Source organism: Anser cygnoides, chromosome 1 (genome assembly GCF_040182565.1).
Source record: "Anser cygnoides isolate HZ-2024a breed goose chromosome 1, Taihu_goose_T2T_genome, whole genome shotgun sequence".
Lineage (NCBI taxonomy): Eukaryota > Metazoa > Chordata > Aves > Anseriformes > Anatidae > Anser > Anser cygnoides.
In genome coordinates this window covers 204,263,079-204,277,892 of record NC_089873.1, presented here as the reverse complement: position 1 = coordinate 204,277,892, position 14,814 = coordinate 204,263,079, and the positions used below count along the sequence as shown (strand labels likewise).

General features: G+C 42.1%; 1 protein-coding gene across 2 annotated transcripts; it reads right to left on the bottom strand.

Moving 5' to 3' along the window:
* Positions 1-206: 206 nt before the first annotated feature.
* Positions 207-14,811, bottom strand: CCDC90B (coiled-coil domain containing 90B). Of its 2 annotated transcripts, none has more exons than XM_013199817.3 (9): positions 14,664-14,811; positions 9,896-10,015; positions 7,368-7,471; positions 4,614-4,715; positions 3,881-3,922; positions 3,730-3,801; positions 3,595-3,648; positions 2,698-2,812; positions 207-1,606 (listed from the first exon to the last, which is right to left on the bottom strand). In XM_013199817.3, the coding sequence occupies exons 1-9, from the start codon at positions 14,794-14,796 to the stop codon at positions 1,551-1,553; spliced, it is 798 nt and encodes a 265-aa protein (XP_013055271.3). In that variant the 5' UTR covers positions 14,797-14,811; the 3' UTR covers positions 207-1,550. The 2 variants fall into 2 exon arrangements, with proteins under 2 accessions (XP_013055271.3, XP_047911183.2); XM_048055226.2 differs by lacking the exon at positions 14,664-14,811 and adding an exon at positions 12,056-12,362.
* Positions 14,812-14,814: the final 3 nt, after the last annotated feature.

Below are 14,814 nucleotides of genomic sequence, written 5' to 3'. Positions count from 1 at the left end.
ACTCATAATAGGATGGATTTGAATATGCTGCAGTTACATGAGACGAGTCACTGCCTGAAGTCCTTGCTGCTGGTACCTGTGCCTATGTCACTAACACACACAACAGAAAAAGCAGCCTCATTTCTCAACACAACAGCACTGTGCTCATTATAGACCCCGCATTTTTACAATCTGGTAATCTGTATTCAAGTCTCTCAGACAGCAAATACAAGAAATTAATTTTATTTTCATAAATGTAGATGTTAAATACATAATGTCATGCACAGAATACAAGAATTTGCAGGATACCACCAAGTTCAACTGCAAACAGAACCGCAATACAAAAGTTGCCACTATACAGTACTATAAACTCTGTACCCCATAAAGGGCTTATTCTGATAAAGTTTAGTCCAGGAAGGGCTTTTTTTATTATTAAAAGAAATCTACCTAAGCATAGACATTTGTACTCAAGACGTGACTGCTTCAGTTTGGGAAGGCACCCAACCTTTACATCCCACCTCTGCAACTAGAGCTGCGAAGGCCTTGCAGAAAGCAGAGGAGGGATCATCACCACCTGAAGGTCGAGCCTGCCTCACAGCATTACGGACCACTCCAGAGGAGCATGGAGATGGGAGCAGGACAACCGGAGCCACAGCAACACTATCCGAGGTGTTGAGTTTCTGTGTCACAAGCCAGATTTTATACCCACAAAACACACAAAGGTTTATTGGAAATACTCAGTACTCCTTGAATGGAGGAGTTAAGAGCACTTGTCGGTCCCAGGGCTGTATGCAGTTGGTGAGAACAGAGGCATTTCCCCTCAGAAAGAGGGAGACAAATTTTCCCATTGGAGAACTGGCCTCTAGGGTTACAGAAATTGGAAGAGATATTAAAAATAACTAGATCTGTAGAGACATTTTGGTTTCACATGAGATTTTAACTGTATGTAAACCATTCTTCAAGAAGAACAAGGATTCTTTAGTAAAGGCCTTGGAGTGCGTTTTTTATATATATGTATATATATTCCTATTTATTTATGAAAATATAAAACCAAAGGACCAAGCTTCAACCCATCAGAAAAGAGAGGAACAGACTACAGGCAAACATCCAGCTCCGACATTTCAGATTACTTTGCTTGGTCAGGGTAGATCTGCTGGAATTCCCCCGTGATGGTAATACTAATTCGGAAACAGTAGTCCCGTATTTTCATGGGCATGTCAAGTGTTTAGTATCTCCAGTTTGAGTGGAGCTGAGAGCACTGGAAGTGTTCTAAAAGACAACAGACTTGATTTGAAAACCCATTAGGAAACACTTTCTGATTTTATATAGAAGTATTTTGAAATAAATACATTATTCAATAGGGGACAATGAAATATTACTATTATTTGCCTACTCCCCACTCAATTATTTTGATCTTTAGTGTTACAAAGTCAGAAAACACTTTAGTGCACAGTAAGAATATCAAAACAAAAAGGTACCAAAGTTATCTAAGCTCAAACGTGATTGTCTAGTTGATGTTGCTCGGGTGGCCTTTTCTCCATCTGTATTTGATGCTCTCATTCCATTTAGATCTACTTCCAGAACCTGTAAAATCCCAGTGCTATTGCTAAGCAAGTGAATACCGAAGCTGTTAAAAAAAAAAAAAAGTAGTAATTAGATGAATGCTAAATTGTATCACCTTTTAAATACAGGAAATTAAGTGCAAACATATGGAAGGATAACTCTAGAGTACTGCTTCCTAAACTTCGATTGTTACAGCTGTGAAAATTCTGGAAAACAATGACTTGTCTTAGGTGCAAAATCCTGCACGGTAGCACTGCCTAGACAGTGAGACGAGATCAAACTCGGCAGCCTGCAGAACCATTTTTTCAGGAACAGTCACAGTGGATAACAGAGCACAACAGACTATAGTGATTTTTACTATCATTGCCCATCTATCCGGAACTCTATAACAGGATAGATGGCTGTATCAGGTCTTTCATTAAACATAATTAAAAAGATCTTCCACTGAGCAAAATGACAACACACATTTGACATGACACTAGGATATCATCTCTGAAGTCTGATGAGTTGTCTTCCAGATTTGTTGAACCAGTGTTTCGGTTAGTGTTAGAATAAAGTTAATTACATTTCCCTCTGAACTTCTTCTTATTTCCAAACATGTGTAACTGTCTTCTTATCCAGCTCCAATGAAATACAGATTTCATTGGTTATATATTGAAAACTCCATCTCAAATCAGACTTAAATTTGTTCTGCTCTGTAGAGGAAAGTACCCGTACTGCCACAGCGAAACTGTTTCTGTGGAAGTCAGAATGGGAGACAGAACTGGTCACTCTCAGGCTAATCCTCAAAGCTTGCTAGCATTCCTAAGCAACCTCTGGAAAACTTTTGAAGCAACCCTGCCACATGAACTGTCAGACTATTTTGATTTCTTCCCCCCCCCCCCCCTTTTTTTTTTTTTTAATGTCCATGTTCCTCCTAATCCCAGTTTGGGGCACAATCATACTCCTGCTGCAGTGTTTGTTGTGTTCTCACCTCTTCCGTGCTCTGTGTTCCATTTCTTTCAGTCACTGGGGGGGGGAGCCCCGACCCAATTCCAGTTATCAGCTGCTACGCAGCTGACTTCTTGAATTCACTTGTCATGTCATCTTGAGCAAGTCTTGAATAAAATTTTACACATATACTCACTGGCACTCACCTCCTCGTCTATCACATACCTGCCAAGTAACGTATCGTATCAAGTTTATTCGATTCCATCAGTGTTTTTAAGGAAGCTATTTCAGTGTCAATTTTATTGCTGATTTCTGAAATAACGCTGTTGGTACTTGAATCCTGAAACATTAAAAGAGGGCATATATCTGACGATGATCTCAGACCCTGTCAGCTTTGCAAAAACAAACAGGAATACCATGCTACCAGCAACAAGAAAGAAAAATTTCCAACCTATCAGTGAAGTAAAATAGTTAATTGCTAAGTGATCTTCGAAAACACAGAACAGCATTTAATACAATACAGGAAGGATATTAAGGATGGAGACAGAAAAAGAGAAACAAATCCGTATGATCTGAGTTTTATCTCTGATTTGCCAACTGCCTCCTAAAGGAGGCATTCTACAATGTGCAGATAGTGCCCCTGAATTTTTGCTGAACAAAGGTTTAAGAATTCACAAGCCATATCTGGGAAATGGGTAAGATGCTGAAGGCAGGAAACATCCATCATCAGCCTCTTAGACTTCAGTGCTTTCAAAGAGGCTTTACCAGCTCTTGAAACTTGCTTGGCTGTAGGTATCTGAACCATCCCGCTGGCAGGGCTGACCAGCTCATCCCGTAGCGCTGGGGAAGGCAGCATGCTGGTGCACGCCACCTGTAACAGCCTACATAAAGGCACTCTGGAAGCGAGGGACAAGTCTTGTACGCCTTCTGCTTGGGTGATGTTCAGCACAAATCCCCCATGCTGAAGCAATAAACACGTACAACATGCGTATGTGATACATGCTGACATTTTGTTTTACTACTTTCAAGTATCTATTAAGCTTCACAAAAGTTGTGTGTTCATGCAACGTGCAATGTGTAACTACCCTGCTCAATATAAAATGGCCTTTATTCACTACTTACTTTTTTATGAAACTCTGTAGTTGCTTCCATCAGTTTCCTCTCTTGATCTGTAAACTGTGGATAAAAGATAAATTACAATTGTAGCAAGAGAAAATGGCATAAAACTGGGCAGAGTATCTTCACAGACCAGCTTACCATATCTGTCACTCTGCTCCTCTCCAGGTTTATATCTAGCTTACTGTCAGCTCGGATTTTACCGGTTTCATTCTGTAAAACAAAAAAAGATAATGAAAATAACTATTTACTTCCCCCAGCATGGGTGTATAGCTACTTGCTGATTACTCACCATTAACTGCTGTTTAACTTGATCTAATTCAATTTTCATTTTCTAGATGAAGAGGAAAAAAAGTTTTTAATAAAGTCAGAAAAATGCTGGCCAAGCCAATCAGTTCTGCGTTACTACTGCATATAAGTGATTACTCTTCCACGATCTTTCTCCCAACAGAGCAATTTGTTCCTAGTTACAGTAGTTAGGCTATTTAATCTACATCCTATAGATTATCTGTATTCTATGTAGTGTGTATCTATACAGCCAGATATAATCTGCTGGAAATTTTTCCCAAAACGAAGGAATCATTTTGTGAAAACATACAATGAAGATCTTGTGATTCTCAAACTAAAGAGAGCAGAAAAACACTAAAATGCTGTCAGGCAAAACTAAAACATGTCTAAATCACCAGTTTAATTAAATTGTTGCAAGGAAATGGCTGACTGCTCTCCCTGGATTGTACTGTTAATGGTGACAAGGCTACTAGAATCACCCAATACAAAAGATGATCCTAAGATGTGAACATTTTTTTTTTCTTTCCAGAAGAATTAAGCAAGTTGTATGAAGTGAAATATACATTTATATGATCCCAGAAGTTGCAACATACAAACATTTCAACTCTGGTAAAAAGCATCCATAATTAATCCTATGTAAATATTTTGCAAACAGAAATATAAAACAGATATAATCCAATTTAATTACACTAAATGAACTACAATTTAACTGCTTAATTAAAAGTATTTATTAGTACCTCATTCTCAGCTCTCAAGTTTGCAAATTCACTTTTTTCCAGAATAACCATATCTTTTCGAATGGAGTCCAAATGTGCCATTATCTGCTGTAAAGTTATTTCCTTAGAAACAAAAAAAAAATAAATATGTCAATGATTAAGTTTCACACTTTCCAATAAGATTTTTTTGTTTAAACTTATAAAATTAGCTACAGCAAAGCACAAAAATGTGAAGGGTCTCCAACAGGAAAGTGACAGAATAATAGAATTTCATAGCTGCAACTGTTTTTTTGACAGACTCAAGAAAAGCAGTTGGTGTTTTTTCCAGTTGCTTTTATGTTAACTCTGAATTTAAGCAAAAAAGCCAGGGGTATCTAGTCTAAGTGTTTACGAAGTGAAACAAAAAATTCAGATTTGTCCTTCCATTTTCAATGAACGTTCAGTAGCCTATAAAACAAGTTGGAAGTTTGAATCCAGTTCCTAAATAAGCACTTAGGGGCAACCACAGCTTCTCTGTCTGGGCAGCCTGTTCCACTGCCTTGCCACCCTCTGAGTGAAGAATTTCCTCCTCATACCTGATGTAAACCTACCCTCTTGTAGTTTAAAGCCATTCCCCCTTGTCCTGTCACTGCACCCCCTGACAAAGAGTCCCTCCCCAGCTTTCCTGTAGCCCGCTTCAGGTACTGGCAGGCCGCTGTAAGGTCTCCCCGGAGCCTTCTCTTCTCCAGGCTGAACAACCCCAACTCCCTCAACCTGTCTTCACAGGAGAGGTGCTCCAGACCCTTGATCATCCTCATGACCCTCCTCTGGACTTGTTCTAATACTACCTTGTCCTTCTTGGGCCCCAGAGCTGAAAGCAGGGCTCCAGGGGAGGTCTCACGAGAGCAGAGCAGAGGGGACAATCCCCTCCCTCGCTCTGATGGCCACGCTGCTTTAGATGCAGCCCAGGATACAGCTGGCTTTCTGGGCTGCAAGCACACATTGCCGGCTCATGTCGAGCTTCTCATCCACCAGCACCCCCAGGTCCTTCTCCTCAGGGCTGCTCTCAATCCATTCCCTGCCCAGCCTGTATTTGTGCTTGGGATTGCCCCGGCCCACGTGCAGGACCTTGCACTTGGCCTTGTTGAACATCTTGAGGTTCACATAGCCCAACCTCTCAGGCCTGTCCAGGTCCCTCTGGATGGCATCCCTTCCCTCCGGTGTTTCGACCACACTGCACAGCTTGGTGTCATCGGCAAACCTGCTGAGGGTGCACTCCATCCCACTGTCCGTGTCACCAACAAAGATTAAACAGTGCCAGTTTCCTCATCTCATGTTAAAACACTCAACCTGGACACTGACCACACTTTAAAAAACTGTTTCTACCTACACAATTCCATAGAAGTTGTATTTGTGATACTGACTTTTTTTAAAACGTGTATTATGAACTCCAAACAGAAATGTTTCCCTTTTGACGGAAAAACAGAGACAAGTTCTTGTCTTATCTTTGAGACTTATAGGAAGAAGTTAAGTAACTGTTGTTAAGCACAAATGCCAGTAAGATAAAAATCTGTGCAAGTAAGGCTCAGCAGTTTAAATAAAATAGCAATGTATGCTTAATTGCATTAACTCATTGAAGAAGAATGGCACATAATTTTAGCTTGCACAGCCTTCCTGACTGATTATTAAAAACATTACTGTGCATCAGATCTTTATTATACTGGCCCAGATGTTTAGCCTACAGGAAAAAGCTAAAGTTCTTTTTATTTCGGCAATTTGTTAAAATGAAACTTGTCACCACCTCTATTATCAACAGAAGGAACAGTCATGTTACTTAACTGATTTGCTGCCTCGAGACACGTTCATAAACGTGAGCCTGAATGTCTGAGCAAAGGAGATAACTCGTCGCTGTGCTCAAATACAGGCGGAGGTGTCGGCTGGTCCAGCACAAACAGCTAGGTGTATGCAAAAAACTAAGGCAGTCTGAGCCTACTTGCTGTCCCTGAGGGCAACTGACACGCCACAGATAACATCTCGATGGCCAAAATCTCTTCCTTCTAAGACGTGGTGCCCCTGCCAACCCTACCTTGTGGGAACAGTTGCTGGCCCTATACTTTCTGTTACGGTGTGCCCAGGTCAGGAGACTGATAGCTGCCAAGGGGCTGCACTAAGTGTTTACGTCTCTGGATAACCATGTGGTGGTGTCTGGGAACCACGTCCCAGCCATGTTCTGTGTTTACAGCAGATGTAGCCTAGAGACTGAAATGCAGGAGTAAAATTACACTTTTAATAATAGTTTTCATTTGATGAACAAGAAGACAGGAAAATACAGGATATCTGCGAACAGAAACAGCATCTTTACTAATGTTCAGTAAAAACACTGACAATTTTCTGCTGTTTTAAGTGCTTTTGTTATCTCTCAAGAACTCCCTGCGTTTCTCTTCTGCCCTGACCTGTTGCAAAGTAGTTAAAATCTTGGATTTACCTCAGAGCTTCTCGGCAGCTAAAGCAGCAAGCTTTGTATTAAACCAATACATTGTGGCTGCACTTGGAAAGCACTTCTGTGAGATGAAAGGTGTAAGGTATTAAAATTCTTAACATCACCTTGAAACCTAGCTCGAATACCTAGCTCGAATACCTAGTATATATATATATAATACCTCAAATACCTAGCTTGAATACCTAGTAAGGTATTTATAATACTACAGAGCTGCTCACTTGTCCTTTAAATATGGACACGCGCCATTATACTTACACAGTGTTGAATATTTATACACACCGTAAATAAGTTCTTACCTGCTGAGCCTGGGTGACCATATCCTTATAGACCGTGTCTAAACTGACATTCGACAGGGTGATTAACGCCGATACAATGGTCTCTGCTTGTTCTTTTGCAAAGCCTGAAAAACAGTTGAAGGATGACAAATTAAGGTAACATTAGAAAGCTGGACGATGAGTAGAGCAAGAGGTACACAATAAATTGGGACACTCAAGTGCTGTACCTAACTACAGTGGCAAATGGGAAATCACACAATTACGGAAAACTGATGGTGGAACTTGGTCACTGTGACATCTCACTACATAAAATAAACAGACAATGCTGCAAAAACCTGAAGAGCATTAACTTTTAACACACTGAAACAGTCTTTGCAAGCAGCTGATGGGACTACCGAATTTCTGTACCGTGTTTAACCGCTCATGCATTATAAAAATAATTGAGCAAAATTTTACTTTATTATAAACTTCTGCAAAAAAAAAAAAAAAAAGCTGCCACGTTAGTCAAATCTGATTCAGTACTGAGGGCTTTGACCCTAACAATCTATTTCCAGCAATCTCTCTGATGTGTTGTATTTCAGTTGCTCCGTTTCCCAGCTTGGGATCAATTAACTTTTCATTGAAATATGCTTTCAAGGCAAATTATTGAGAAAAACGTCACTGAACTCTTCTAAGTACTGGAATCAAACTGCACCACTGGTTTGTATTACTAAAAAAGCTCTCATGCTTTATGACATTTTCCTTCCACTAAGAGGTGTGGTTGCATCACTTCAGTTTCTCTGAATTTTCAGGGTTGCCTAGGTTCTTGCTAATTCATTATTTTGTTTTTCCTCTATTCTTCCTTGCTGCTTGGAAGTTTAGAAAATGTGAAGAAATTCATACATGCAAGAGTTAAGACACTGGAGCCTGAAAACTGCCTGCAGCAAGTCTGACAAACATTAAAAGCATCTCTTAGCTCTGGGATTTCTTCAACTTTTACCTTTACAGCCCTGTCACTGTGATACTGAAGGGTTGCAGTAGTTATGGAACAAACTAATAAACTGATTAACAACAGCGGACCAGCATCAGACAGACTTCACCTTGTGTTCTAAAGGAACTAGGAAAAGAAATAGCTGAATTAGTACTCAGGACAAGTAACATCTAACAAGCTATCCTGACTCCTCAAGTACTGGAAAGCGACAAACACAACATCAGTTCTAACAATAATTCCAGAAGAGATGTAACGAACTAGGGGCTGACAAGTCTGACGCACATGCAACAAACAAACAAAAACAACAACAAAAAATATTAGCGTACTCTTAAGAGTCTTCTAAGTACTAAGACACATTATTAGTAGATCTTAAGAGTGGAAAAAATCCTAACTCAATTGGATAAAGTTGCAGCTGTCACTTAGGAGAAAGATTTAGGAATCGTAACAGAGAGTTGATAGCCCGACAAAGACATCAGCTCAATGCTTAGAAGGATCAACAGAGCAAACCAAACTTTAGGAATTGCTTGGAAAAAAAAAAAAGAGTAGAGAACGAAATAGATGAAATGTCAGTTTTCAAATCCATGGGACATCCAGTTGTCAGGTAATGCCAGAAGCTCTGTTCCTTCCCCTGTGAGGCAGCTACTGCTTGGGAAAATCCAATGAACTAAGAATCTTCTGTTTGGAAAAAAAAAAAAAAGATGGAAGAACACGACATACGTTTACATAATCTTAAGTGATGTGAGAGATCAAATGTTCGTTCCTCCTTCCTTCAAAAGGACCGAGGGGCATCAGATTAACACAGTGGAAGCCAGGTTCTACATAAACAAAAGGAAGTATTTTTCCACAAAATGAGTGGACTTCTGAAACTGCATGAGAAAGGATGTTGTGGGTACTAACCAACCCATAGTAGCTCAGGGGCTTAATAAACTTATGAAAGGAATTCCCTTGGAGGTCACCAAAACTCATACCCAGCACAAAATACCTCCAAGGTGAGAGCAGCTGGAGGCCTAGAAGGTACAAGGGGATGTGCCACTCATCTGCCCCATTTTTACACTCTTCTGCAGACAAAGACTCACAGTCCTGCTAAGGGACAGAACCCTGGGCTAGACAGACCTTTCAGCTGCCAAAAGACAGCCACATTCACTAAATAAAAGAACAGGCATTAAGGATGTATTACAGCACAATGCTGCTGGAAATATTTACAATTAGGAAAAAAAAAGTTACTATTAGCAGCCAGTAGAAAGTTCTTCAAATAAAGCTGCATTTTTTTTTACCAGAAAACAGTTCTTCAACCACCACCACCGCTCTCCATTTGTCAAATATATTATGCTCCTCAGCTGGAAGATGCTATGTAAACTTACCTATAGCTACAAAAAAGGTAAATTTAATGTAAGAGTTTATTTGTATGGTTACAGAAGCATCAAAGAGTATCAGATGCCTCTCCTGCACCAGACTCAGCTAGAGGCTTCCAAAACTTTTAAACATAAAGTACCCGTAATTTGGGAAAACCGATAGCGCTCAAAGTTATAGTACTTAAATTCAAAGATTTTCTGTGAATTATTTAACAGACATCACTTACCATGGGCTTCCAGATCCTGCACTAAGGCATGAGTATCAAAAGTCACTCTCCTCTGCTCCAGTGGAGTGATTTCAACTCTTCTAACATCGTATGAATTCCTAAGGAGTGTGGCAGCAAAACCTGGAAGTGACAAACATGTATTTTAAACTTCACCCGATTGGTTTATCATGCAATATGGTAATTTTCTTTCATCGTAGCAAAGCCACATGGAAGTTGCAACAAAAAGCTGGGTCCTTTTGATTCCCTGGTTATAGCACATATCAGAAGCCACCAGTCCCTTTTTGTTCGGAAATTTATACCACACAGGACTTGCACATCAATTTTAAGTGCGTTAATTTTAATTTTAACTGGAGAGCCATGCAGGACAAGCATCCTGATACACAAGAAATAAAACTACCACAAGTAACAACAATAGTAGAAACCTGATTTAAGTGATGTTTCTCATCTTTTAAAACATTAGCTTTCCAACACACTGGCAGTTTCTGCTGGTTATAGTTAACATTCGTTTGGTTCTTCACAGAATCCCTCAACTATATTCTCTTTACACATTCTTCTACTGCTACCCAGCAGAGAGTGCCACGCGTACAGATAAAGGTACACGCACCTTACACAGATCTAACATTCAGAATTAATTTGTTGGTTCACCAGCAACTGGGTGAAAAAGCGATGCTTGTACCTAACACATCCTAGATCTCCTTAGCTCAAGACCCACCCTGCTTATTACGTAAGTACTTTCCCACATGATGTTTTTAGCTTCTCCGCCTTTATTTCAAGGATACTTTTCAGTTCATCTCATCATCATGACGTCATCTCATCATACATGTCGCTGATTTCACTCTGACAGAATCTTTGCTATCTAAAACGCTCTGTTACTTCTAAATGCACGCTTACTTAAAACCTCACTGGCTCTTTCCCTTAATGGAACTGTTTTCTCTCTTATTTAGATATTTACTTGAATGCTTTTTATCATTTAAACAAAAAGGAAGTTATGCTATGTCACTGTTAAATAAATTAAGGTATGTGCTGCCTTTTATCTACTCTAAAGAGGTGACTTAAACTAAGACAGCTGTAATATCCAAATCAAAGTCCATGTTACATTTAAAATGAGAGAAAGGAAAAAAAGTGTGTTTACATACATGAACTACATACAATTAATTACAAGTAACTCCAAAACTTAACACACCCCCCAATTGAGTCATAACAGCTTTCAATTATGGATCTCTTTGCTAAACGTGCCAATTTATTTTCACTGGGTTTACCAGGGCCTGCAGCAACAGGACAAGGGGCAATGGTTTTATTGAAAGAGGGTACGTTTTGATCGGACATAAGATAGATTTTTTTTTTTTTAAAACAGTGAGGGTGGTGAAGCACTGACACAGGTTGCCCAGAGAAGCTGTGGATGCCCCATCCCTGGAGGTGCTCAAGGCCAGGCTGGATGGGGCTTTGGGCAACCTGGGCTGGTGGGAGGTGTAGGGAGGCTTGGAACTTGGTCTTCCAACACAAACTGTGATTCTGTGTTATACATGTCTGACACGGTCTCTCTCAAAAACAGCTAATATTACAGCATAAATCTTCTGACAGCCTAAGCAAGCTGTTTTTTTCCCCTTTGGCTCCACTCCTGTATTCTTGCCTTGTGGCACAACTCTCAACCCAAGGCTGTCTTCAGGAGCCCGTGATGTTTCCACACACCATTATCTGCAGCACCTCCACATCACACTGCTAGCTCCCTTTTCCCAAGCCGCCACCATGAGCTTTTCAACAACAGCCTCTAGTGGCACTGACACCTCTCTCCTTGCTTGCAGCCTCTCCAAGCCACACAGCTGGCACAACCTGCCGGCACTCTGAACACACCTTTCCGTGCCCCTCTGCTGACTTCTACTGCTCCTTCTGCACCAGAGAGCTGCTACCAGCCCCCCCAGCTCCTGAGGGCACCTCCTCCCCCGGCAGCCATTCTGTGCTCCCCCCAGAGAGGCCCCCACGACCCCCTCCAGGGGGGTGGCCCCCGCTGAGGGCCCAGCTCCCCCCACCACAACCCCCAGCCCGAGGCCCCCTCCTGCCGCCTCAGCCCCGTGTCACCAGGCGGCTCCCGGGGCTCGGCCATCGGGTCGGCGGCTCCCAGCGGGCCGCGAACCAAACCAGGGCCCCTCGGCCGCCTCTCACCTCTCCGAGGAACCGGAGGGAGCGCGGCCCGAGGCGGCTGAGGGGGGAGCGGGGCCGGCCGGGAGGCGGCCCCGGAGACGAGGAGGGCAACGCGGCGCCCGCCGCCCCTCATCGCCGCGGCCCCGCACCAGGCACCGCCCGCCGCACCGCCCTCCTCCGGTCGGGCCCGCGGGCAGCGCTGGGAAGTGCAGTCCTCGGAGGGACGGCGAGCAGGGGAGGAGCCATAGCGCACAGAGCAGGAAGGGCTCCCGCCGCCATTTTGGCCTGGCGGCCGGCTCCCGCCCGGCGCCATGTTGCGGTCGTCCCCGTTTAGCAGCTCTGGTTATCGCCAGCAACTTTGGTTGTATGCAGTAAGGAGTTACATATGCGTGAAGTTTCCCAATACGCCTATACGTATGCATAACCTATCCCCGCTTTGGGATTAAGCAAACCCCCATTCTTCTGTCCCTGGCTTCAGTCCCCCCTTTTCTAGAAGATTAGTAAATTCTTTTACTCATGGCAAAGATTCCCAACTTCTTCGGTACTGATCACTCAGTGCCATACCATGGACGCATGACAAAGAAGTCAGCGTGGCTATCCAGTATAACATTCTCCAGTTCCAGATTAGTATACAAGACTTATACCAACTAAGATCAATATGACTCTGATTGGGTGACACAACGTATTGAGAATGCCATTTGCTGTTGGTGACCGCCCGAAAAGTGTATCCCACCAGTGATGACTAGCGTCTTGTTTCACGCTTTGTAGAACCTTACTTACTTCCTTGGTGTTGAGATGGACAGTAATTAATGCCTTTTCTACATTTTCCTGAATGCCTATTAAAACGTTGATCAGGTCTTGGTGTTTAACTAATTTCCTCACTAACGTGAGGCTCATCCCAATAGGTGTAGGTAGTAACTTGTGACACATTGTGTTGTTAGACTTGATCAACTGGTGGGATACCACTGGTGCCAAATATAAATATCACACCCGACAGTTCCAACAAAGTTACAAATACAAAAGTTAGAATGATTTTTGCTAGGGAGAGTTATATTCTCAAATATACAAAAAGCACAAAGCAGTTCTTAAACACACACAGCCTTGACCAATATATAAGCACAGTCTTTTGACTAGTATTTGGATGAATTTCAAAGTGGCAAACACCTTCCTCAGTGTCAAGACATACGTCCTGAGCGTCAATTGTGTTGCTTTCACAGATAAATCCTTGTTGTTCCTGGGTAACACATGATTCCAGATTTACAGTCTGCCTTTTCCCACTCCCCATCTGTGGCCATATTCTATGCTTTGAAGGATAGAGCACTGTCTCCTCATGGTTTAATCCTAGTGCAATGATGGGGTGGATAACATAAACTGTGGCATTACGTATAGTAAGCACAAAGGCAGTAGCCATGTTAACAATGGGATCATAGGTAAAATTTACCAGAGTCCACCAAGATTGGAACTTCCTCTCAAAATCACTGGCATTGTCCCAAACAGCCTTTCAGACTTCAACAGAGAAAATGCCTTTAATTCCTTCCCTAATGATCTTAATTGCGGTAAAGGTAGTAAGGAGCACCTGGTATGGTCCTTCCTACTGTGGTTTCAAAGTTTTCTCTGCAAGAGACTTGACATATACATAATCTCCAGGCTGTATGTCAGGCACCGGTCCATCCAGCTCTCTACTCTGAGTTCCAGCTACATGTTTTTCTGTTTCTCTAAGTTGCTTACTCAAAGCCACCATATAGGTAGTCAGCGTCTCTTCCCCAACCTGGGTAGATATTCCCTTCTGGACCCTGTATGGTTTCCCATAAAGCATTTCAAAAGGACTTATTTTTACTTTAGTTCGGGGCTTAGTCCAAATCCGCAGCAATGCTAGCAGGAGAGGTTGGGGCTAGGGCAAGGTAGCTTCTTGCCCTAACCTTACAATCTGTTGTTTGATCAAATGGTTCATTTTCTCCACTTGACCACTCGATTGAGGTTGGTATGGAATGTGGAGTTCCCAATCTGTGCCCAAATGCCGACTAATTTGTTGTACTATTTTCGAGGTAAAATGAGGCCCCCTGTCTGAGGACATGGTGGCTGGAACTCCGAAGCATGGTATTATTTCTTGTAACAATACCTTAGTTATCTCTCGGGCTTTGGCAGTTCTAGTGGGTACTGCCTCTGGCCAACCTAAAAAAGTATCCGTAAATACCAACAAATATCAATACCCCCTTTTCTTGGAAGTTCAGAAAAGTCAATCTGCCATTGTTGTCCAGGCCCATGGCCTTTCCCGATTTGGCCCGATTTTGGTTTGGGGATGTTTTTGGGGTTGGTCTGGAGGCAGAGGTCACATTGTCAGGTTACTGGTGTGACAGTAGCATACAAATTCCTAGCCGTAATTTTCCCAATCACATAGTTAAATAGGGAATCTATTCCCCAATGATTTTTCCGGTGTTTTTCCCTTACCATAGCAAATTAGAGGGGATGACTAATTTCCCTTTCCCTTCTTCGGTAATAGCCCATCCCTCTTGGTTATACTCTCCCTCTTGACTTTTGATTAATTTTCTGTCCTTTTTGTTATATACTGGCTTACCATAAAGGGGGATCTGCCCGTCTGGGATTAGGGCTCCCTCAGTTGCTATCTCACCTTTTGCTGCTTCTTTTGCCTCTCTGTCCGCCAGATCGTTTCCTTCCTCCAATTCTGAGCTCACCTTCTGGTGTGCCTTAATACACATGACTGCTACCTTTTCAGGTAGCTGGACCGCTTCCAGTAAGCGCATTATCTCTTTCTCATGTTT